Source organism: Xyrauchen texanus, chromosome 4 (genome assembly GCF_025860055.1).
Source record: "Xyrauchen texanus isolate HMW12.3.18 chromosome 4, RBS_HiC_50CHRs, whole genome shotgun sequence".
NCBI lineage: Eukaryota > Metazoa > Chordata > Actinopteri > Cypriniformes > Catostomidae > Xyrauchen > Xyrauchen texanus.
The window spans coordinates 39,492,878-39,518,553 of NC_068279.1; the positions used below are offsets into that span (position 1 = coordinate 39,492,878).

Sequence of the window (25,676 nt, forward strand, 5' to 3'; positions counted from 1 at the left end):
CACGGGATTGAGGATGATGCGGTTGGCGCTGGGGGCGATTTGGGGGCGGCAGCGGGTGCAGTTTCGCCGGGTAGCCCCCCGCGAACCTCCCGCGAACCTCCCGTTCCCTTCGCCCAACAGTTCTCCGCGGTGAAGAAGCAGACGGAGGCCATCTCTCAAGCATCATGCCCCGCCGCAGACCTGCCGCTACGGGCCCTGCCCCGTCTGCCCGCCGAGGGCGTCCCCCTGCGAAGAAACCAGCTCCTGCTCCGCCTCAACCCGGGCCCAGCTCTCAGCCCCAGCGTCGAGCACCCCGCAGGCGGCGCACGCCCCCTGTCTCACGAACCCCCTCTAGGACCCAGAAGGCTCCCAAGCGTTCCTGAGACAGCCTACCCAGAGCCGAAGACGTTAGCTCTGGAGGTGGTAAGACCGCTCCGTCGCCCGGTGGAGGGCCGGGAGGAGAATCCTTTGTTTTTTCATTTGCCACACTCCCTGACGGGGGCTGTGGTACCCACATTCTCAATGAGAGCTATTTCCTTTGCCTCTATGTCACCTGGCCCACAAATGCCATTCTCACGGCAATCTGCTTTCAGATCACGACAGTCCCGGTACACCAGACGTGGCGATCCCGCCTTCCGCCTGCCCACGACTGTCCCCCGGCCAGCCGGTTCAGACAAGTCCAGAGGACGCCAGCATCAGACCTCCTCCTCAGTCACGAACCCGCCCCCTGCCGGGTGCGCGGAGCAAGGTTAGTGCTTTGAGTCTGTTTTCAGCACCTCAGCCTCAGGCTGAGGTGCTGACGAAGCTACCCGACGGTGCATTACCTGTTCCGCCCCGCTGCGAGGCCCCGCCGGGTATGTCCAAAATACTCGTCCCTTTGGTGCCCCTAGCGCAGAGCTGAGAAGCGTGGCTTTCGCTTCCCAATGCATCACGCTGGCTGCACCGGACCATTCGACTCGGTTACGCAATTCAGTTTGCCCGGCTCCCGCCCCCCTTCAGGGGCGTCCGCTTTTCCGCAGTACACGGCAAGCATGCCAGTTCCCTGCACACAGAAATCGCGACCCTGTTAGCCAAGGGTGCGGTAGAGCCCGTCCCTCCAACCGAAATGAGGAAGGGTTTCTACAGCCCTTACTTCATTGTACCCAAGAAAGGCGGCGGCTTACGACCAATCCTGGACCTGCGAGTTTTCAGTCGGGCCTTGTTAAAACTCCCGTTCAAAATGCTCACGCAGAGAAATATTCTGGCTGGCGTTCAGCATCTAGATTGGTTCGCAGCGGTAGACCTGAAGGACACGTACTTCCACGTTTCAATTCTGCCATGACACCGACCCTTCTTACGGTTCGCGTTCGACGGCCAGGCGTTTCAGTACAAAGTCCTCCCCTTCGGCCTGTCTCTGTCCCCTCGCACCTTCACGAAGTTCGCAGAGGCGGCCCTTGTCCTGCTACGAGTAGCCGTATCCGCATTCTCAACTACCTCGACGACTGGCTCCTCCTAGCACACTCTCGAGAGTTACTATTCACACACAGAGACCAGGTGCTCCGGCACCTCAGCCGCTTGGGGCTTCAGGTCAACTGGGAAAAGAGCAAGCTCACTCCGGTTCAGAGCATCTCTTTTCTTGGGTTGGAGTTAAACTCAGTCTCAATGACAGCACGTCTCACGAGCGAGCGTGCTCAGTCGGTGCTGGACTGCCTCGCTTCCTTCAAGCCAGGCACGGTGGTCCCTCTAAAACTTTTCCAGAGGCTCCTGGGGCATATGGCGTCCTCCACGGCGGTCGCGCCGCTGGGGTTGATGCATATGTGACCACTCCAGCACTGGCTCCAGACTCGAGTCCCGAGACAAGCATGGCACCGCGGCACGCATCGGGTAAGGATCACCCCCGCCTGCCTCAAAACACTCCGACCCTGGACAGACCTTTGCTTTTTACGGGCAGGAGTGCCCCTGCAGCAGGTGTCCTGACGCGTTCTGGTCACAACCGATGCCTCCCGGTCTGGGTGGGGTGCCGTGTGGAGCGGGCATGCAGCAGCGGGCCGTTGGAAAGGGGCCCCGCTGCGTTGGCACATCAACTGCCTGGAGTTGCTGACCGTCCTTCTCGCCCTCAGGAAGTTCCTCCTGTTAGTTTAGGACAAACACGTCCTCGTGAGATCGGACAGCACCACGGTGGTGGCGTACATAAATCGCCAAGGTGGCGTACGCTCCCACCACATGTCACAACTCGCCCGCCGTCTCCTCCTATGGAGCCAGCAGCAACTCAAGTCTGCCTGGGGGGAGTGGAGGCTTCACCCCCAGTCGGTCCAGCTGATTTGGGAACGGTTTGGCAAGGCCCAGGTAGACCTGTTTGCCTCCCAGGAAACCTCCCACTGCCCGCTCTGGTATGCCATAACAGAGGCTCCCCTCGGGACAGACGCGCTGGCACACAGCTGGCCCTCGGGGCTGCGCAAGTACGCATTTACCCCAGTGAGCCTTCTTGCACCGGTGCTGTGCAAGGTCAGGGTGGACGAGGAGCGAGTCACGTTAGTGGCCCCCTAGTGGCCCACTCGGACTTGGTTCTCGGAACTCAGCTCCTCCCTGGCAAATTCCCCTGAGAAAGGACCTCCTCTCTCAGGGACGGGGCACGCTCTGGCACCCGCGCCCAGACCTCTGGAACCTCCACGTCTGGTCCCTGGACAGGATGTGGAAGAGCTAGCTGGCTTACCGGCGACCGTTGTGAATACAATCAATCAAGCCAGAGCCCCCTCTACCAGGCACCTTTACGCCCTAAAGTGGTGCTTGTTCACAGATTGGTGTTCTTCCCGAACTGAAGACCCGCAGAAATGCACGATCAAGTCAGTGCTCCTGTTCCTACAGGAGAGGCTGGACAGGAGGCTGTCCCCGTCCACCCTCAAGGTGTATGTTGCCACCATTGCCGCCCACCACGATCCTGTAGACGGCAAGTCTTTGGGTAAGCACGACCTGATCCTCAGGTTCCTGAGAGGCACCCGGAGGTTGAATCCCTCCCGGCCAGGTCTAGTTCCCTCCTGGGATCTCTCGGTAGTCTTGGCAGGACTCCAGAGACCCCCCTTTGAGCCGCTTGAATCAATTGGACTCAGGGCCCTCTCTCTTAAGATGGCCCTGCTGATCGCGCTCGCCTCTATCAAGAGGGTTGGGGACCTGCAAGCGTTCTCTGTCAGCGACACTTGCCTGGAGTTCGGTCCGGCGGATACGTCTGATCCTAAGACCGCGACCGGGCTATGTGCCCAAGGTTCCTACCACACCATTCCGAGATCAGGTAGTGAACCTGCAAGCGCTGCCCCGGGAGGAGGCAGACCCAGCCCTTTCGTTGCTATGTCCAGTGCGCGCCCTGCGCATTTACCTGGACCGCACACAGAGCACCAGACGCTCTGAGCAGCTCTTTGCCTGCTTTGGGGGACGGCAGAAAGGGAATGCCGTCTCCAAACAGAGGCTCGCCCACTGGGTTGTTGATGCCATCACACTGGCTTATCACACCCAGGCTGTGCCCCTACCCTTGCGGGTCTGAGCTCACTCAACAAGGGGTGTTGCGTCCTCGTGGGCACTGGCCAAGGGCACCTCCCTAGCAGACATCTGTAGAGCCGCGGGTTGGGCAACATCCAACACCTTCGCGAGGTTTTACAACCTCCGCGTTGAGTCGGTTGCGTCTCGTGTTTTGTCAGGTCCGAGCCCGTAGAACTCGGTAACACGTAGACTGACCGGCCGGGTGGATCGCTTGCGTCCAGCGCCCTTTTCCTGACGTCAAGGTTAAGTAGTGCGCCTTTTTTCCCAGGGCGCCCCACTCCGAGTCGGGACCCTGGTCTATTCCTCCCCAGCCCTCCGGGTCCGCGGTTCAGCAGAGGAACTCGCCGACCCAAGCCACTGCGGGTACCCTGATGGCTACCCTGTACTGGTATAGGTGCTCCACAGGTAAGGCCTCCTGCTCGGACTCCCCCTGTGTGTAATTCCACGGTTCTGTCCCCTTACGAGCGGACCCCCGTGTCTCCCTTAGGCAGTTACAGCTGCCCTGGTCACCGTGCTGTAGCAACTCCCCCCTTTCGAGTCTGGATCTACCACCGCACCATTCTTTCCACACGAGCCCTAAGACAGCTGTGTGACGTGTCTACCTCTTTTCCTCCCCAAGAAAAAGGGCAGGTGTGGTCTCCGCAGGGTCTGGGTAAGACCCCCTTCCCTATATGCGTGTAAGGGCCCCGGCCGTGATTGCTCTATGCGAGAAACATAGAGAGAAAAGAGGCCCAGCCAGGCTGGCCCGTTCCCATGTTGGCAAACATCGCCTTGTTCCCCTCTCAGGGTAACTAGAAGGATCCCGATGTTCTTATGGGGCATTGGGGAAGGGTACGTGCAGCCAGGTACAGACGATGCGCGGCACTGGATGAATCCCTGCCCGCCTCTGTATCGGCAGTTCACGTACACGGTTCAGCACATGGCAAGATTGGAATGGGTCCCCTAGTGTCGCTTCTCCGACACAACGTGGAGAGAGCGACAGAAGGGGAACGTTTGGTTACGTATGTAACCTCCGTTCCCCGAGGGAGGGAACGACACGTTGTGTCTTTCCTCCGCCATGTCGCTGAACCGAGCCACTGTTGTGGCTGGACCATTTCCGGCTCCTCAGAAAAATCCTGACTAAACTTCCGTATTTGCCCTGCTTAAATACCCGTATGCGGGGCGGGGTATGCAAATACTGACTGCCAACTCTCATTGGCCCTTTTCAATAGGTCAGAGGTGAATATCGGCGCTCAAGAGAGACCCCTAGTGTCGCTTCTCCGACACAACGTGTCGTTCCCTCCCTCGGGGAATGGAGGTTACATACGTAACCAAACGATCCCTGCTTTTACTGTAATGCAAATTTCATATGAATATGGATATCCTCCCTACCACTTCCCCAATTAGACCTGCTACACCTCACACATGCCAGACACCCTACTCTTGCAATCGTGACAACTGGCGTTACGAAGAAAAAATAGATAGGAAGAGTGGTAGGAGAGAGAGAGAGAGAGAGAGAGAGAGAGAGAGAGAGGTACTCACTCATCTAACATAGCCACATTAATGAATAATAAAGTTTCAAGTCACCATCTAATCAATTCTGAAACTGATTGGCCCCTTCAGAGCCCAGCATGTGCTTTTGATATGTGTCTCTGTTTGTTCCAAAAATCCACCCCATCCTTCATTAAACATCACTTCCGAAGTGAGGATGTGCTTCATAAATGTTCATTAAACAGAATATGGCCTGAAAGCTCAGACATATTGCTAATACCACACATATTAGAACAAAGAGACTGACTCTTCTGTCACAGTTTTAGAGGAGAAACTGGGTGTGAAAGTGTTTATCTAGAGCTTTGGGATTATCATTGAGCAAATTACCTCTGATCCAGCTGAGGGGTCTCAGGCAGACTGCGTGCTTCTGTCATCAACAGTGACTAAATTCTCCTCTCTCTCTCTCTCTCTCTCTCTCTCTCTCTCTAGGGCTTAGGAAAGCATGGGCAAATTGAGGAACAAGTGACTGTACTGTATTATGAAGTAACGCATGTAGCCTAATCTTAATGGCTCTTTTATTGTTTTTCCTATTTTTCCTTATTGATATCACGCTCCTCCCCTTTTCTATTTGGTGTGTGTGTGTGTGTTTTGTTTTAGAGAGGTGGGTCATGCTGAAAGAGAACACGACTCCCAGGAGGATTAATCAAAACCAGTCGTTACCTTGCATGCATAGCTCAGTCCTGGGTGACTTTTTCTTCAGCTGCACCCATGACTTTCCATATACGTCTTCTACATGGATTTGGACTGTATTATTTCTTGCCATTGCTGACACTTCTCATGTCACAAGGTTGGTAGGTGTGCTTGTCTCGGTGTGTGTGTTTGGAAATTGCATGTCTTTCATTCGCCTTTTTAAGATTATGGGTAAGGATACACTGTAAAAAGTGGTAACCTGCAAATATTGTCTTAGTTATATTTATTTTATTTATTTATTTTGTTGGGGTAACCTAATGCATTCAGATTGATTCAGTAATTTAAATAATATGTTTTACTTAAATCAAACCAGTTCATTTAGATTTTATCACATGATGCACATTTATTAGGTTAACTTTATTTTTCAGGTAGTAAAACCTGAAACACCTACATTGTGAGGACCAGCCAACGGTCCCCAAAAGGAAAACATTTTTATAAACATACTAAATAATGTCTTGATTAAAAAAATATATATAATACTACAAAATTGCAGGAAGGTTGCAGCCTTAAGTTTAGGAATGGGGATAGAAAATATAATTAGCTCAGTATAAAAACAAAATCCCTGTCAACATGATATGTGTGTATTTTGTGCTCAAGAGATCCTTTTTGTTTAAGTCTAAAAGGTCTTTGCATTATACTTTATATTGAGCCTTCTATGCTTTTCATCAGTGCACAAAACCAATGAAGTTGCCTGTCACATCAATATTCATAGAATGAGAGTTGTATTTCCATTGTGTTCGCTTCATTTCTCTTATCTCATAAATCAAATTAAGCTCATGAATCAAACAAACACACACTTCTATGTGATAAAGCACTCACTAGAGCCAGTTGTATTTGTGACTTCAAGGTATGATTGTGTTATGCCAAAAATATCTGTGTGATATGACAGTAATTAATTCAGATTCTATTGTTTGCTCACAGTTATGCCTCCCAAAGCTCGCTATCTTCATTTATATCTAATCTTACATGCAAATACAACATTTCTGTCCAAACAGATTCCAGTGAGAAGGTTATGTACTTTATAGTGAACCACTGCCACCAGACGAACTTTGCCTTTTAAAAAGGACACGGAGACCATATCAGCATAAATGAGAAATTAGCAAACATGAGAAATAGCCAATAACCTGTCACAAACGGTACAAACATCAAACTGATTTTTACTGGATAGTCTCAAAGCACAATGCCCTAGAGATCACACGTCACTGTAAATTATTCCAAAGATTAGTGTGCTAGACTGAATTGCATCAATAATGCATGCAAGTAAATGCCTTGCCTTGTTAGAGTAAATGATTAACGTTTTTGTGACGTTCCATTAACAATTTGCAATGTACATGTCAAGCACAGTAATAATATACAGGAGCATTACATTATGCTAACAACCACCAGTCATGATGTAGCCTGAGGCACAGTGCAGCTGATCCCATGTGTATCAACAGCAGGGTTCTGAGCCCAGTAACTTGAAACCTTGGGGCTATATTCAATCTTAGTCACTATCTGCAGGGTGAAATCGTTAGCTTTTAGATCATTAGAGAAACTGATGTAAAAAGAAAATAGTGATGTACAGTACATTTGCTCCACATTTGTTTCTTTTTGCAATTTCAAATGAGTTCAGATGTAATTCAGTTCTTCAAAGTGTCACGAGTAAATAGATAATGGAAGCAGATGAAGAGCACAAAACACAACACAAGCACTTATTTCCTCCATGTACTATTTATGAATGAAAGTTAGTTTATGGGATTATTCTGTCATCATTTAATCATCCTCATGTTGCTCCAAATCCATAGATCTTTCTTTAATCTGTGGAGCACAAAATGAGACGTTATGCAGAATGCTAGCCTCAGTCACCATTCACTTTCGTTGCATTATTTTTTCCATACATATTAAATGGTGACTGTGGCTGCCAGACCCAACTATCCTGCCTCACATCTCCTTTTGTGTTCCACGGAAAAAAGAAATTCTTACTGGTTTGAAATTATTTAAAGTTGAGTTTATGATAACAAAATTGACATTTTTAAGTGAACTGTGACTGTGAATCATAAAGATATTAGAAATAACAGTGGAGTTGGGTGGTGGAGGAATTCCAAAATAAGCGTTACAGAGGTGAGGTAAAGCAGCCACTACAGTAGGCATGCTCTTCTATTTAAAAAAAATCCATATTATGCACGTGGAAAATGGCCTTCCATTCTTTTTTCTCAGTATTCTGCATAGCACTGACAAAGATCTGTGTGTGTTTGCTTCTTTATAGCCGACGGGCTGCAGTGCTACGCCTGTAACATCATACATGACCAGAGGTATGTAGACGTAGGCTGCTCCCGCCCTGAAGTCATCACCTGCTCCCACTCACACAAGGGCTTCAAGCATCGCTTCTGCATCAGGACTGAAAGTGGTGAGAACATCCTCCACTACAACCACCCACCAGAACCCACAAGCAAATGTACAATCAATAGAGTTTTCACATGGCTGTAAAATTGTATTGCTCAGAGGTTGCTATTTCAAAGCTTAGGAAACTTCTTTCAGATCAACTTATTGGTTATGTTTCATTCAAGCATCAACTTTGTTTTGGATGTTTCTCCTGAAATTCCTTAGAAGATATACAAGGAGATGCAAATGTGTCAGTTGTTAATAGAGCAATAATATTCATTTGAACAGCATCACTCAGATTATTTGGTCTTGAAAGAATCTGCTGAGAATGTTTGTGTTCATTTTGAAATCTCAGCAAATGTGAGCACAGTTTGAGATAATGAACTCTTCTGCAACTTTAAAGACAAATGTTAGATCACCAGGGTCTATTTCTTAGGGGGAAAATCCTAGACACAAGAGAATGAAACAGAACTCTCCATGTGATTGCTTTCGAATATCACTGCAAACAACTGAGATCCTGAAGAAATATATATTTTTTTTATGTCCTATGGGTGGCTTCGAATTAAGCAGCCATTACCTATGGAGAATAATGTCTAATGAGTGTTAAAGCTTATTTTCGGTGACAAATTATAGATATAAAATTCACGGCGAGGGTTTCTGAAATACTTTAAGCAACAGAATCCCAGGGTGACTCCTTAATCCTCCCTCTGAGACTGTCTGCGTGTAATTGTCATAACACCTTGGCAGCATAAAGAGCATTAGAGAAGGATGATCGCTGCTCAGAAAAGACTGACTGTGCTCAATGTCTCTGTGGTGATCACAGGCTTCCCTGCCCCCCTCCAATTAACCTGCTCTTGAGACTTACTTCCAACACCTTCAGATCCCAATCTACTATGCAAGACAACACCTATCCATCTACAGTTCCTTTTGACATATTGTATTCTATAGACTGAGCATGTATACATTTTAATAGTAAAGTTAACAAAACTATTAATTAACCCTTGTGCATCCTTGTGGACATTTTTGGCTTTTTCAGTTTTGTTTTTTTGATAACTTTGTCTGTGTTAATGCTAACTGCATAAAATTTTCCACAGGTGTGAATTTTTATTGGAATTTTAATATTTCACCCTATTTTCTTTAAAAAAATATTTTTTGCACTAGTTACACAAAATACTCCCTCTTAGCATCGTGTTGGACAAAAATGGCACATTGAAACCCATTAAAACTGCGATTTTTAATCCCAGTGCCGTTTAACTATAAAATTATGCAATCTTGTTTAACATACTTTCATTATGTTGGCAAGGCTTCAAAATTTACATTTTAAATATTTTTTATCAGATCGTGCCATTTTTTCAGGTTTGGCATATCATCGCTTTTGTTGTTGTTTTCTGCTGTTTTTGGCTTATGCATATTACAGAGCCAATTAGATACATTATGAATATATAATTGTGTGAGTGTGTTAGTATGGATTTCAGAGTGTGGTTTGTATGTGTCTGAGGCTCTAATAATAAAAATAAAAAAAAATCTGTTTAGCATTTATTAAATTGAAAATAATTATAATTATTATATTTTTTATAAAAAACATCAGTGGCATTATGTAAACAAACCGGCGTTTAAAGTGTTAAAATTCTGAAAATAAATTAATGTTTGGTAATTATGATTAGAACTGATGCTGGTTAAAATATAAGTCAGTGAAAGTAGAAAACAATATTATTCTATAATATTTTTATGACACTTTTTTGACATGGCCATTTTTGTCCATTATGGACCTAAGTGGTAGCTTTTTTTTAAATCTGATACTGCATAAGCATCAAAATGAATGTTGTTGTTAAAGTGTTAAAATTCTGAAAATAAATGAATGTTTGGTAACTATGATTAGAACTGATTCTGGTTAAAATATAAGTCAGTGAAAGTAGAAAAAAATATTATTCTTTTTTGACATGGCCATTTTTGTCCATTATGGACCTAAGTGGTAGCTTTTTTTTAAATCTGATACTGCATAAAAAATATGAAAGCATCAAAATGAATGTTGTTGTTAATCATTGACATATCCGAGGCTCTAATAATTTCAAAGAAAAAAAATTCTGCTTAGCATCTATTAAATTGAAAATAATTACTATTTTTCATTTTTTCCTAAAAAAAACAACAGTGGCATTATGTAAACAAACCAGCGTTTAAAGGGTTAAAATTCTAAAAATGAATGAATGTTTGGTCATTATGATTAGAGCTGATGCTGGTTAAAAAAATTATGTCAGTGAAAGTGGAAAAAAATATAAATCTATAATATTTTTTATGACAGTTTTTGGACATGGCCATTTTTGTCCATAATGAACCTATGTGTAACTTTTTTGAATTGATGCACAAGGGATAAAACAACTGGAATTATGGCAATTATGCTGTAAATGTAGTAAAAGTAAACAAATATACATCTTATATTTATTGAATCACCACCTTAGTATACAGCTCTGCACATTCTGGGCATTCATAACTTCATGAGGTATCCCACTGGGATAGTTTCTAAACTGTATTGATGGAGTTCCCCTGTATGCTGCCCTACAAAGGCATCATGTAGTATCTAACAATAATAGTGAGAAAAGTGGTTTCAACGTTACCTGGTTTAGGTCTGAATTCTGTAGTTACTTTAATTTTCACTCTCCGCTTTCTTTGAATCTGAGCATAGCTGAACCAAACCCGGCGACAACTCAATACGTTGATTAATCGATTTTGCCCCAATGTGTAGTTATTGTGTTTTGCCTTTGCACAGCAGTGTGCTGGGTACTTGTTGGATGCATTCCTTTGCTATCCGGTCCAACTCATTCATTGGAATGAATGAATTAATTAATTTTACATTTGTAAATTCATTATTAAGGCAGAATTTATATTGTCAGCAAAACAATTTTCAAGCATTTTTAACGATTTCAACGATTTTTAAGATCATGAGGACATAAAATCAGTCAAGTGTGTTCAAACTTTTGACTGGTAGTATATGTAATATTACATTTACTCTAAGACTTTGTTCAATTTTAAAAAAGTCTGACAATATTTATGACCCAAATGACAGTAAAAGAGCAAAGGCAGACTCCAAAATAAACAATTTCCCAGAGAGGTGACAGGCTGACACAGTCAATTGATAAGGTTGATAAGAGCATTTGGAGAGTGATCATCAGGGATTTCTTTCTTGCACTCCCTCTCTCTCAGTTGGATCAGCAGCCAGTCATAATCCACTTTCGCAACTTGAGCCAGCTCTGTCTCCCTCCACAGCTCAGCATGGCTCACAGACCTGTCACATGACACAGCTCTAAGCACGTTTTCGTGCCACTGAAAAAAATGCACTTCTTTTTTTCTTTTTTCTTTTTATATGGTCTGGTCCCCTTTAGCCTTTAGTTAAATAAACGCTGCAGAATCAATAAAATTAAAGCAAAGGCAGTATGTGGCCAGCTGTAAATTTACACAGACAACAATTTTGAGTCATCCTTAAAAAAATTTAATTTACAGTTGTGAATTTACAATGGAAGAATATGGGATGAAGCGTGTCATTAGGTATAAAAGCAGAAATGTGCAGGTCGTATTTTTGTTAAAGCAATCCTTTTAATTGTTCCGTTAAAAAAATAGTTGTTTTTTAAAGTTAAGTGGTCGAAATCATGCCTTTAGTGGTGGAAGTAGGACCACTTTTTCTAGACGTATAAACAGCTAGTTATGCATTACAAAGAATACTTGTATAGGTGTAATTTTCTGTAAACAGCTGCATAAAGGATATTTCAACAACTTTCTACAAACCCTTTCGGGTATCCTTGCATATATCATGCAGTTACCAGGTTTACCAGCTTTACATGACAGGAGTTGAAAATTTTATATTTTCAACAATGCACAGACAATACATTTTTTAGAGTAGTAACACTAATCTCATGCTAACACATGAAATGTTTAAGCCTTGTGGCTAAACTTTAGAAACTGTGCATCTGTGCTGAAAAACAAAAACAAAAAAAAACATTGAGTTTTGAACACCTTTTTGCTGGTCAAGCTGGGAGACCAACAAGCCCCCCATCTTAAACCAGCTTGGCCAGGCTTTTTTTAATTTTTTATAACCATATATATTCTCTTGTTATTAATTATCCTCATGTAATGCCTTGTCCCATGTAAGAATATTAATATAAACCAATTTGTTTTATTGTTCTTGAGTTATATACTTTTAAACTGATGATAGAGTTCAGTGTAATGTTGTTTTTTTTTTGTTTGTTTTTTTTTTATGTTTGCTTGTTTGGCTAATTGCTAAACATTTAAACAAAAAACAAAATAGAATCCGCACACCAGGTGTTGACGTTACAAAAATAAAAGAGAGAGAGAGTGTGAGAGAGAAAGAGGAACAGTGTCCAAGATCCATTGAGAGGAAAATATTTACTGAAAATTTGCTACAATCACAAATGTACATAAAAAAGTGAATACACACACACACACACCCACACACACACTCAAAAACTGTGTATGACTTTCTTCTACTGAACACAAGTTAAGATTTTTTTAGAAGAATATTTCAGTTCCCCTTCTGTCGCTCTTTCCACGTTGTGTCAGAGAAGCGACACTAGGGGTCTCTCTTGAGCGCCGATATTCACCTCTGAACTATGAAAAAAGGCCAATGAGAGTTGGCAACCATTTATTTAAGCGGCGCAAATACGGGAGTTCATTCAGAAAATTTCTTCGGAGCCGATGGTCGTGTTTGCAGACTGCTGCGTTTTACACACCGAGTTCCTGCTATCCTCTGCTGCATGCTGTTGGATTCTACAGCGCACAACAGCGGCTTTCTCCTGTTTGCACGGCTGTGCACTTCCTGCCCCTGAGTGCATCGACAGTTGCAGATAAGAAAGATCTCTCACGAGTTCTTTCATTCATAAAAGAGTGATTTTATTTAAAAGAGTAATTTCCTCTAAAAGAGCAAAAAACACAGCGGGGTTGAACGTCCTTTTAAGGACGCGTCTTTATAAAGATGCCTTTCCGCCCCTGTGTTGTTCCTGGATGCGGTAGAGTACTCTCCGCTTCCGATGGCCACAGGCGTTGTCTCGTGTGTCTGGGCAGCGCTGGCCACTCTGGTGGTCCAGGAACGTCAGCAATGGCTGGACTTGGTTGAGATGCGTCGAGCAAACCTCAGGAAGTGTACGCCCCCTGCCTCACGGACCCCTTCGAGGACCCGGAAGGCTCCCAAGCGTCCCTGAGACAGCGGACCCAGAGGAGGAGACCCCGGTGGAGGGCCGGTAGGAGAATCTTTTGTTTTTCATTTGCCGCACCCCCTGATGGGGGCTGCGGTACCCAAATTCTCAATAAAAGAGCTATTAACTTTACCTCTGGGTCACATGGCCCGCAAATGCTGTTCTCACGGCACTTTGCTTTCAGGCCTCAACAGTCTCGGCGCCCAGGATGCAGTCCCACGACTGTTCCCCGACCGGCCGGTTCAGACGAGTCCAGAGGACGCCAGCATCAGACCTCCTCCTCAGTCACGAACCCGCCCCCGTCGGGTGCGCGGAACAAGGTAAGTGCTTTGAGTTTATTCTCAGCACCAGAGCCTCGGGACGCCACAGCGCCTCCCGACGCCGCGTTACCTGTTCCGCACCGCTGCGAAGCCCTGCCGGGTACGTCCAAAATACTCGTCCCCTTGGTGCCCCTAGCACGGAGCTTAGAGGCATGGCTTTCACTGCCCAGCTCGTCACGGTGGCTGCACCAGACCATCCGACTCGGTTACGCAATTCAAATTGCCAGGTCTCCGCCCCCCTTCGTGGGCGTTCGTTCCTCCGCAGTGCACGGTGAACATGCCCACTCCCTGCGCGAGGAAATTGCCTCCCTTCTAATCAAGGACGCAATAGAGCCTGTCCCTCCGACCGAAACGAAGAAGGGTTTCTACAGCCCTTACTTCGTTGTACCTGCGAGTTTTCAATCGGACCTTGTCCAAACTCCCGTTTAAAATGATTACCCAGAAACAAATTCTATCTGGCGTCCGGCATCTAGATTGGTTCGCAGCAGTAGACCTGAAGGACGCGTACTTCCACGTCTCAATTCGCCCTCGACATCGACCCTTTCTACGGTTCGCGTTCGACGGCCAGGCGTATCAGTACAAGGTCCTCCCCTTCGACCTGTCTCTGTCCCCTCGCGTCTTCACGAAGGTCGCAGAGGCGGCTCTTGCCCCGCTACGAGGAGCGGGCATACGCATACTCAATTACCTCGACGATTGGCTCATTTTGGCCTCCTCGCAGGAATTACTATGCGCACACAGAGACCAGGTGCTCGAGCACCTCGGCCGTTTAGGGTTTCAGGTCAACTGGGAAAAGAGCAAGCTCACCCGGTCCAGAGCATCTCTTTTCTCGGTTTGGAGTTAGACTCAGTCTCAATGACAGCACGTCTCTCCAACGAGCGTGCTCAGTCAGTGCTGGAATGCCTCGCTTCTTTCGAACCAGGCACCGTGGTCCCTTTGAAACGTTTCCAATGGCTCCTGGGGCATATGGCATCCTCCGCGGTGGCCGCGCCACTGGGGTTGATGCATATGAGACCACTTCAGCATTGGCTCCAGACTCGAGTCCCGAGACGAGCATGGCGCCACGGCACGCACGGCGTGGAAGTTACCCCCGCCTGCCGACAAACCTTCAAACCCTGGACAGACCTCTGCTTTCTACGGGCAGGAGTACCCTTGCAGCAGGTGTCCCGTCGCGTTCTGGTTACAACCGATGCCTCCAAATTGGGTTGGGGCGCCGTGTGCAACGGGCGCGCAGCCGCAGGCCGGTGGAACCGAGGCCCGCTGCACTGGCACATCAACTGCCTAGAGCTGCTGGCCGTTTTTCTTGCCCTGAAGAAATTTCTTCCGTTGATTCGTGGCAAGCATGTCCTAGTCAGGACAGACAGCACCACGGTGGTGGCCTACATAAACCGCTAAGGCGGAGTACGCTCCCTCCACATGTCACAGCTCGCCCGTCGTCTCCTCCTTTGGAGTCAGCAGCGACTGGAGTCACTGCGCGCCACTCACATCCCCGGCAACCTCAATGTGATAGCGGACGCGCTGTCAAGGCAAAACTTGCCCGGCGGAGAGTGGAGGCTCCACCCCAATCGCTGCGCAAGTACGCTTTTCCCCCAGTGAGCCTTCTTGCACAGGTGCTATGCAAGGTCAGGGAGGACAAGGAGCAAGTCACTCTGGTTGCCCCCTACTGGCCCAAACGGACATGGTTTTCGGATCTCACACTCCTCATGACAGCCCCTCCCTGGCGAATTCCCCTGAGGAAGGACCTTCTTTCTCAGGGATGGGGCACGCTCTGGCATCCGCATCCAGACCTCTGGAATCTCCACGTCTGGTCCCTGGATGGGACGCGGAGGATCTAGCCGGCCTACCTTCGGCCGTCATAGACACTATTAACCAAGCCAGAGCCCCTACGACCAGGCATCTTTACGCCATGAAGTGGCGTCTGTTCGCGGACTGGTGTTCTTCCCGAGCCGAAGACCCGCAGAAGTGTGCAGTTAGGTCAGTGCTCGTGTTTCTTCAGGAGAGGCTGGAGAGGAGGCTGTCCCCCTCCACCCTCAAGGTGTATGTTGCCGCTATCGTGGCCCACCACGACACGGTAGACGGCAAGTCTCTTGGTAAGCACTACTTAATCGTCAGGTTCCTAAAAGGTGCCCGGAGGATGACTCCCTCCCGGCCTAACCTGTTTCCCTCCTGGGATCTCTCGGTCGTCCTTATGGGACTCCGGAGACCCCCCTTCGAGCCACTTGACTCAGTTGGACTCAGGGCCCTCTCTCTCAAGACAGCCCTGCTGATCGCGCTCGCTTCCATCAAGAGGGTTGGGGACCTGCATGCGTTCTGTGTTAGCGACGCATGCCTGGAGTTCGGTCCGGCGGACACTTTCGTGATCCTAAGACCGCGACCGGGCTACGTGCCAGAGGTTCCTACCACACCCTTCAGGGATCAGGTGGTGAAACGGCAAGCGCTTCCCCAGGAGGAGGCAGACCCAGCCCTTTCACTGCTGTGTCCAGTACGTGCCTTACGTATTTACCTGGAACGCACACAGAGCACCAGACGCTCTGAGCAGCTCTTCGTCTGCTTTGGGGGACAGCAGAAAGGGAATGCTGTCTCCAAGCAGAGACTCGCCCACTGGGTTGTTGACGCCATTTCTCTGGCTTATCACACCCAGGCCGTGCCCCCTCCTTGCGGGTCCGAGCCCACTCCACCAGGAGTGTTGCATCCTTGTGGGCACTGGCTAGGGGCATTGCCCTAGCAGACATTTGTAGAGCAGCGGGCTGGGCAACACCTAACACTTTTAGCAGATTCTACAATCTCCGAAGTTGAGTCAGTATCGTCCGTGTTCTCTCAGGTACCGAGCCCGTAGAACTCGGTGGCACATCCACGATCTGACCGGGTGAATCGCTTGCACCCAGCGCCCTTCCCCCTAACCAGGGGAAACAGTGCGCCTTCTTTCCCAGGAGATCCCAGGTTTGGGACACTGGTTGACTCCTCCCTAGCCCTCATGGAGTTCTGCGGAGGAACTCGCCGACCCAAACCACTGCGGGTACCACTAGCTACCTTGTACTGGTATAGGTGCCCCACAGGTAAGGCCTCCTGTTCGGACTCCCCCTGTGTGTAAAACCACGGTTCTGTCCCCTCACGAGAGTTGACTCTGTGTTTTCCTTAGGCAGTTACAGCTGCCTCGGGTGCCGTGCTGTATGCTTCCCCCCTCTGCGAGGCTGGATCTACCACCGCACTACTGTTCCGCATAAGACCTATGTATAGGCCATGCGATGTATTTGCCACTCAAAATTTGCCTCCCCTCCCGGGTAGGTGTGGCCTCCGCAGGGTCTTCTCCACCCTAATAAGGGCTAAGAGTCCCTTCCCTCAATGCGTGTAAGGGCCCCGGCCGTAGTTGCTCTATGCGAGAAACATAGAGAGAAAAGAGGCCCAGCCAGGCTGGCCCGTTCCCATGTTGGCGGCCGTCACCGTGTTCCCCCCTCCAGGGTAACGATAAGGAATCCTGATGGCTTAAATGGGGCATTGGGGAAGGGTACGTGCAGCCTGATACAGTTGGTCGTTCTGCATGTAGGAATAACTGCTCGCTCCTGTATCAGCGGATCACGTACACGGCTCAGCGCATGGCTCTTTTTAAGTGGACCCCTAGTGTCGCTTCTCTGACACAACGTGGAGAGAGCGACAGAAGGGGAACGTTTAGGTTACGTATGTAACCTCCATTCCCCGATGGAGGGAACGAGACGTTGTGTCTCCCCTGCCACGTTGCTGAGCCGAGCCCCTGTTGTGGCCGGACCATTTCCGGCTCCTCAGAAAAATCCTGAATGAACTCCCGTATTTGCGCCGCTTAAATACCCGTATGTCCGGGGGCGGGACATGCAAATACTGGTTGCCAACTCTCATTGGCCTTTTTTCATAGTTCAGAGGTGAATATCGGCGCTCAAGAGAGACCCCTAGTGTCGCTTCTCTGACACAACGTCTTGTTCCCTCCATCGGGGAATGGAGGTTACATACGTAACCTAGACGTTTTGGTTCCCATTCACTTGAATTGTGAGGGCCCACAGAGCTGAAATATTCTTTCTAAAAATCTTTGTGTTCGGTAGAAGAAATAAAGTCATACACATCTGGGATGGCATGAGGGTGAGTAAATGATGAAATTTAATAAAGTGTAAAAAGTGTGCAGATGCACAACAACAAAAGACAAGTACACGTGAGTCTCTAATTTGAGAAGCAGACTCTTCACAGGTCACAAACTGGCAGCTTCAATTATCAATACATTCCAAACAATTCAGGTGCTGGCCTCTCTGAAGGCGTTCAGACAGAAGACCGTGGTTCAAAACATCCTCTGCGGTGGCCACACCACTCGGGTTGATGCATATGAGACAGCTTCAGCACTGGCTCCGGACATGAATCCCAAGATGGGCATGGCGCCACAGCACACATCGCGTGGCCATCACGCCGATCTGTCAAAGTCTCATCAGCCTGATTATTTTTTATGTGTCAAAATTACAGACAGTGTTTTGAATAATGATGGATTAATCTCGCATTCACATGTTAAATTCTGAGACAAATGGTGCTAAGTAAAAATGTGCGAATTCATAATATGTGTGATAACAATAAACAGCATGTCAGCATCCTCGTCTAACTCAACGTGATAAGAAAAATCTCAAATATATATATAAACTCAGCAAAAAAGAACGTCCTTTCACTTTCAACTGCTTTTATTTTCAGAAAACTTAACATGTGTAAATATTTATGAACATAAAAATATTCAACAACTAAGACATAAACCGAACAAGTTTCACAGACATGTGACTAAAAGAAATGGAATAATCAAAATCAAAAGTAACAGTAACAGTCAGTATCTGGTGTGGCCACCAGCTGCATTAAGTACTGCAGTGCATCTCCTCCTCATGGACTGCACCGGATTTGCCAATTCTTGCTGTGAGATGTTACCCCACTCTTCCACCAAGGCACTTGCAAGTTCCTAGACATTTCTGGGGGGAATGGCCCAAGCCCTCACCCTCTGATCCAACAGGTCGCAGATGTGCTCAATGGGATTGAGATCCAGGCTCTTTGCTGGCCATGGCTGAACACTGACATTCCTGTCTTGCAGGAAATCAGGCACAGAATGAGCAGTATTGCTTGTGGCATTGTCATGCTGGAGGTTCATGTCAGGATGAGCCTGTAGGAAGGGTACCATATAAGGAAGGAGGATGTCTTCCCTGTAAAGCACAGAGTTGAGATTGCCTGCAATGACAACAAGCTCAGTCCGACGATGATGTGACACACTGCCCCAGACCATGACGGACCCTCCACCTCAAAATCAATCCTGCTACAGAATACAGGCCTCAGTGTAATTCTTTCAGTGATAAACACGAGTCCGACCATCACCCCTGGTGAGACAAAACAGTGACTCATCAGTGAAGAGCACTTTTTGCCAGTCATGTCTGCTCCAGCGAATGTGGGTTTGTGCCCATAGTCGACATTGTTGCCGGTGATGTCTGGTAAGGACCTGCCTTTAAACAGGCCTACAAGTCCTCAGTCCAGCTTCTCTCAGCCTATTGCGGACAGTCTGAGCACTGATGGAGGGATTGTGCATTCCTGGTGTAACCCGGGCAGTTGTTGTTGCCATCCTGTACCTGTCCCACAGGTGTGATATTCAGATGTTCTGATCCTGTGCAGGTGTTGTTACACGTGGTCTGCCACTACGAGGACGATGAGCTGTCCTTCCTGTTTCCCTGTAGTGCTGTCTTAAGCCATTTATTGCCCTGGCCACATCAGTAGTCCTCATGCCTCCATGCAGCATGCCTAATGCACGTTCACACAGATGAGCAGGGACCCTAGGCATCTTTCTTTTGTTGTTTTTCAGAGTCAGTTGAAAGGTCTCTTTAGAGTCCTAAGTTGTTATAACTTTTACCTTAATTGCCTACCATCTGTAAGCTGTTCCACAGGTGCCTGATCATTAATTGTTTATGGTTCATTAAACAAGTGTGGAAGTGTGGAAAACATTGTTTAAACCCTTTACAATAAAGATCTATAAAGTTATTTGTATTTTTACAAAATTATCTTTAAAATACAGTGTCCTGAAAAAGGGACGTTTCTTTTTGTGCTGAGTAAATTTTTTTTTGAATCATGAAATGTCGCCATGACCAATAACAGACTCTTGGTACAACTATGTGAGGATGATGCGCACCAAATTTACCATTAAAAAAACAGCATATATAGATGCCGAATTGCTTCTTTTTAGTAGTTTATGTCATATAAAATATATTAACATTGTATAACTTTCATGAATAACCCATTAAATAGCATTATACAACGCGTATGTGACAAGGAGGGCGGGGCGGGCCGTGACTACTCTTTCCCTCTCCCATTTTCACTCCCCTTGTCTCCCCCCCCAGGTCTCGATAAGCAGGGAAGTGGGGGTAGCACGTCATGACGGGGGTCCCCAGTCTAAGGCAAAGGAGGGAGGAGTGACGAAGAGGAGGGTGTCATGGCCTGTCCCCTAATCTGGCTAATCAGCCGAAGAGAGGGATAAAGAGCCAGATGCGGCAGTTCGGGAGAGAGAGCCACACGCAGCTGCCGTGTGTGTGTTTGTGTCTTTTTATTTTATTAAATATTACATTGACTATTCATCCGGTTTCCACCTCCTCCTTGCCCATTTTAACCCTGTTACTTTGGTCCTGAAACCCGGGAAGGAAGAGGGATGCGCTATCATGGAGTCCTCGCCACTTTTGTCTGCCCAAAGGAGCAGTCGCCGCTGTCCGTCGGGGGACAGGGAAGTTGCTGATGGGCGCCTAGACGTGGAGGAACGGCCACCATTCGCAAGGGGAGGAGGGACTTGCTGCCGGCCGCCTGGAGCGGTGAAGCCAGTCACTAAGGGCAGCCAGAACACGGAGGGGATTTCCATCCTCCAGGGGTCAGAGGACCTGCTCCGGTCCACCCAGGGAGGAGCGGCTGTCGTCCACAAGAGTGTCGAGGATGTGGTCGAGGATCAGGCGATGTTTAATCTGAAAATATGTTAATGTAGTTATGAATGTCATAAAAGTTTGATTGAAAGATTTAAATGTTGATGAACTAGCTACTAATCTGTTATTAATTTGTCATACCAACATTATATGTTTGTTAATGGCAAATGGAAGTATAAAGTGTCATCAATATATTATTAGTTTATTACTAATAATGATGATGTAGTTTGGGGCTGCCTGTAAGGTTAATTTAAGAAATAATAATTTGAAAAAGGGTTTATAAGAGAAGACGTCCTTTGTCACGTATGAAGAATCTTTTGTTAATTAATTCTGTAGTCATTTTAAAGCATGCATGCCCTGTTGTGATACATTACCAGTTGTATCAACCTGAACACTGACTGTGCCCCTAAATACCTCTAAGCGCAACACCTCCCAATTAAACCTCCACAAGCTCTGCAGAACTCCCTAGGGAGACTGATGTGAATGATTCGGTTTTTGACAAAATATTCTCATAAACAGAATGGATAATATTTTTACGTAGGCTGGTATGAAGAGTGACATTGTAATGCATATTTGTATAAAAATGTAAATATAAATATAGAAATTGTTAAATTACACGGTAATTTGATTCAAAACTTTGGAGACTGTAAATCAGAATCAAGACAAACGATTATTACAGTCACTTGAAAAGAGAAAAACTTCATTTAATAGTGATTACACATCTAATAACATTAGCGTAAGTAAACAGAGCTACTTATAACATCTCTTATCACTCATTTTGATGCTGTGAACTGTTGATTTACATCGCAATTACTATGATTTGAATCAATACAATAAAATATCATTCAGTTATTAGTGTTAGTTTACCTTGGAGCAAATGTAGGTGTTGTTGCAGATGTTCTGTTAATTTGGGAATGAGGGCTGACACAGTTTAATCCATAACATGATCTTCTCCAGAATTATTAAAGATTATTAAAAAAATAGCTGTAAAAAAATTGTAAAATAGCTATTGCGTGTCAGCGTAAATGCAGCAGGGAAACAGTTGCTAAAACAGGATTGGTCAGAACTTGAAGCACTTTTAAGGAGGGACTTGGTGATGGGTCAATTCACGATTGGAATAAATAAATCATGGCTGACTGTGAAACGTGAATGTAACGGGTAAGGATGGGCAAGGAGGAGGCGGGAACTGGCAGAACAGTCAACATAACTTTAATGGCATAAACTAACTTAAACAACATAAAACACACTGACAGGAAAGCTGCGCTGGCATCTCCAGCTCCTCTTTATCACTCTCCCGCTGATTGGGCTGATTCAGCGCCGGGCATCCATCGTTACGGCCCGGCCACACCCTCCTCCTCGTCACAGTGAATTATTCCAATGACTTCACTAACTGAGAACTTTTTGCACGATGCTGGATCTATGGCGCTTGGTATCATTGAAACAAAAAGTACTAAAGATTTCCTGAGTGCACATTTAACTTAAACAAACAACAGTCCTTTCATGAGTTCACTGGTTTATGTAGTCCTGGAGCGAATTAGGGTAAACTTATTTTGCGTTCTGTCCATGACGGAGGGGCTCGAGCACTGGACTGGGCTTGAGCTCTCAGATCCCCCGGACTATTACAGAAAACCTCTGTCTTAAGCAAGGAAAGGAAATGAGGAGGCACATTTTCATTTTCAGACTGTTTCCAGTTCTTTATTGCATTTTGTAGTGCTAATAAATGTTGCGCTATTCTCGAACAGTGCTATTTATCTTTATAATGTGACTGTAGCGATTGGCTTTCAAATAAGCTTTCAGTTAGGACGCCAGTGAAGTTGTCCTAAAGTTAGGACTCTTATTTAAGATTTTTGGCAAATTAGGATGCTTCTGTAATGCTCTTTTCCTATCTGTAGTTAATTTAGGAAATGCTATTCTGTAGCTTTTGGACTGGGCTTGAGCTCTCAGATCAGGAGTTTTAGGGATGCCGGAAGTTACCAGTGTGAGGAAAGCAGAAACTTATACTGTATATCCTTGGGATATGATTAACAGGCCTTGAACAAGATCCGCCCAAATTTACGTTTGGAATTTCATTTGATGTATCATTGCATTTGATTTGATTTGAAACTGCATTAGAGTCATTCTTTTGAATAAAACAGAAGGTTTTTTCACTGGATGTAATTTTTTTAAAACCAGAATGGTTTGGTCAATAGACTTGTTTTGTTTGTGTGGTTTCAGTTGCATTGGGCATCATGCTGACCAGTGGCTGCGCAACATCACGACACTGCCACACGGAGGAACTGCCGGGAGTCAAGATCCACTGCTGCGACTCTGACCTGTGCAACAGCGCCACCCGCTGGCAAACACCCACACTGCTGCCTATTTGCTCATTGACGTTTGCTTTGTTGCTGCAGAGGGTGGTGCTGTCCACGAAATAACTTTGTACTTTTAGCTTTGAAAATCACGGCAGCTGCCCTTTCTGCCTATTGCAAGTCATAAAGCAGGGAACTTTAAAATATTTTGTGAACACAGACTCTGGATTTTGTATTGTGTTAATCACAAAAGTATTCAGTGTGTATTAACCAAACTAATTATTGTTTAATTGTTCTTAACTTATCAGATTTTACGAGAAGTTTAAAGTTCTCTTTGGATCTCAGTGGGCTGGACAAATTGAAGTGTGTGATATAGATGATTTTTAAAACTCACCATAAGCCTGATAAAGACCTTTTATATGGTCAACAATTAAAAACAAGATCTGTTTCATTTTTTCAAGTTTTCATTCAAAGAATTAAATAAGTGGTTGATGACGTTTACATTTAGCCTATATGTATCTTTGGGGATGAAACTTTGTATGCCTTTTCAGGAATTGTACATTCAGTGGCCCAAAAACGATTTGGACACTAAGCCACACTTGAAAATGTACGAATGGCATTCATGAGGTAAAAATGTTGGATCAGCAAACAAATGATTCAGAAATTACTTCTCTTTTGTTAGACATTGGCAATCATTTTTAACCAAATTATTCAAAGGTCATTTGTAGATACCTTAACCTAATCTTTCTTTAAATTATTTGCCACTTGGTTTTATATTTTGTTTATACAATGCAATGCTTTCATGTTTTTTAAATGTGTGGCTTAAGTGTTCATTTAGTATCCACTCTTTTGTGTTTGTGACTAAAGGAAATGCTATTATTAAGATGCCTTAGGCAATACCTTTTTCCATTTAGTATATATATAGATATAGATATATAGATATAGATAAAGACAACACCCTTTTTTTTTCCAAAATGGCTTAGACAAATAGTCAATTTATGTTTTTAGTAAAAACAGCTATATCAGATGAAGCTAGTACATTCTTAAATTAATTTCAGAGGTTTAGAGTCATCTGATACATATTCTATATATTCTTTGGTTGAGAACTGAATATCTCTCTCACTGAATTGTGTCAATTGCTCCAAGCAACAGAAGATGGCAGTGTTTCTCAATCTCTTGATCGCACAATTGTTAACCCAACAAACTGGAACCTCTGACACGGCAGAGATTGTGTTGTGCTCAGTCCACTGTGTTCATTGCAGTTAGATCCATAAACCATGCATGACTAGTGCAATTCATTCTTTGCCAGGTATGATGTTTGTCATACAGTTTGTGTATTGCGATTCCTCATACGGGGTCCTTTGAAGAGACAACAAAGATTCAGAGAACATATAAAGAGCAATGGCCTGTCTAATGGTGAAAGCTCTTAAGAAAATAAACGAGAAAAGATTCTCGGAGGCTCATGGCTGTGTTTTGATTTGTTTAATCCATAGACTTTGAGAAAACGCAGGCTGCGAGAACCATCTCTCCCACAGAGTGCAGGAAGAAGTGTTTCATCTTTTAACTCTCCAAAATTAGCAGAGAGAACGATTGCCGAGACAGATTTGAGAGCTGCCATATGAAGTCTGAGTATACACTCCAACCAAACTCTCTCAAAGATCTGCACTGGGAAACAGCTAATGAGCAGTGAAGCACAAGCACACAGAACTCTCCATTATATGGTTTAACTTCTGTCACGTTTCTCTGACACTGAAAGGCTGAAAGGAGTGGAACGGTCTAGCTATACACCACACTACTTAATGAGTATTATCCTTTCTTCATGCACGTTGACTAATATTTGAAGTCCAAAAGCGTATCCACTCACAATCAATGAGAAAAATGGTCTGTTGATTCCTCTGAATTAGAAGGCTTTTAAGTGGATTTGTGTGATATTCGAGATTAGTCAGGAGGAAAAAAAATCCATTACCACAGATGAGACAAGAATTAAGCAACACTAATTCTCTTAAAATGTAAGTCATAGCTCAATGCACATTATGAATGAGAACTGACTAATGATTGAATATGTTTGTTCATTTAACCAGGCAAAATCCCTCACTAGAGTACACATTCAACTGCGGGTGAGAGTTATGATATCAAAATGAATGCTGTTATGTTGCAGTAGTCAATCTTTTGTTGCAGAAATCAATTTGATATCCTCAAACTAAGAAAAAAAAGGACATGTCAGTGATGTTTGGTGTTCTGTGTAGTTTCATTGATTGATATTTGGATCCCCATATACTGCATCTCCAACATGATCACAAGAGAAATCAACATGGTGTCAAGTTGTTGGCGAACCCCAAAGGCTAATTCACCATGGATTCCTTCTGGATATTCCTATGGGGTTTTATACTGGGGTTTTTAAATTGAGTGAAATAAGGTGATAAATATGGCAAACATCACTTGATGTTTTGTTCTACATCAGATTTTAAACAGTCACACATACCTCAAACATACTTTTTTTAACTGCTGGGCTTTTTAAACAAATGTTTGTTGCTAAAAAGTTGCAAAATGGGGACTACAACTACCACATGTGAGTGTACGCACCTGATGAAATGGAAAACCTTTGTGGTCCTAGATACTAACTTATAAACAATATACTTGGGGACATGTGACAATGTGAATGTCACGGTTACTGTCATAACCTCTGTAGGGTGCACTGGTTGTTTAGATCAGTTTTACTATCAGATATAACTAATTTATGCTTATTAATTATTAATTAATAATTTAATTAAATAATAGAATTTAACTTGTTAAATTCTATCCTCGGGGCCCCACTATTTGACAAGAGAAAAATGATAGTAAGTGACTGATCAAGTCTCATAA

General features: G+C 45.3%; 1 protein-coding gene across 1 annotated transcript; it reads left to right on the forward strand.

Annotated features, from left to right (window-relative positions):
• Window positions 1-5,597: 5,597 nt before the first annotated feature.
• On the forward strand, window positions 5,598-23,211 carry LOC127634587 (uncharacterized). The gene is made up of 3 exons (XM_052114205.1): window positions 5,598-5,806; window positions 7,955-8,095; window positions 22,741-23,211. Exons 1-3 carry the CDS (start codon window positions 5,728-5,730, stop codon window positions 22,938-22,940), a joined length of 420 nt encoding a protein of 139 aa, XP_051970165.1. The 5' UTR covers window positions 5,598-5,727; the 3' UTR covers window positions 22,941-23,211.
• The last annotated feature ends 2,465 nt before the right edge of the window (window positions 23,212-25,676 follow it).

What these genes read in the sequence shown, in the direction of transcription:
- LOC127634587 (XM_052114205.1), top strand. Translation starts at nt 5,728, where the DNA reads ATGACTTTCCATATACGTCTTCTACATGGATTTGGACTGTATTATTTC. An exon ending in GACACTTCTCATGTCACAAG is followed by an intron (nt 5,807 to 7,954) that starts GTTGGTAGGTGT and finishes GCTTCTTTATAG; the next exon opens with CCGACGGGCTGCAGTGCTAC. An exon ending in CTGCATCAGGACTGAAAGTG is followed by an intron (nt 8,096 to 22,740) that starts GTGAGAACATCC and finishes GTGTGGTTTCAG; the next exon opens with TTGCATTGGGCATCATGCTG.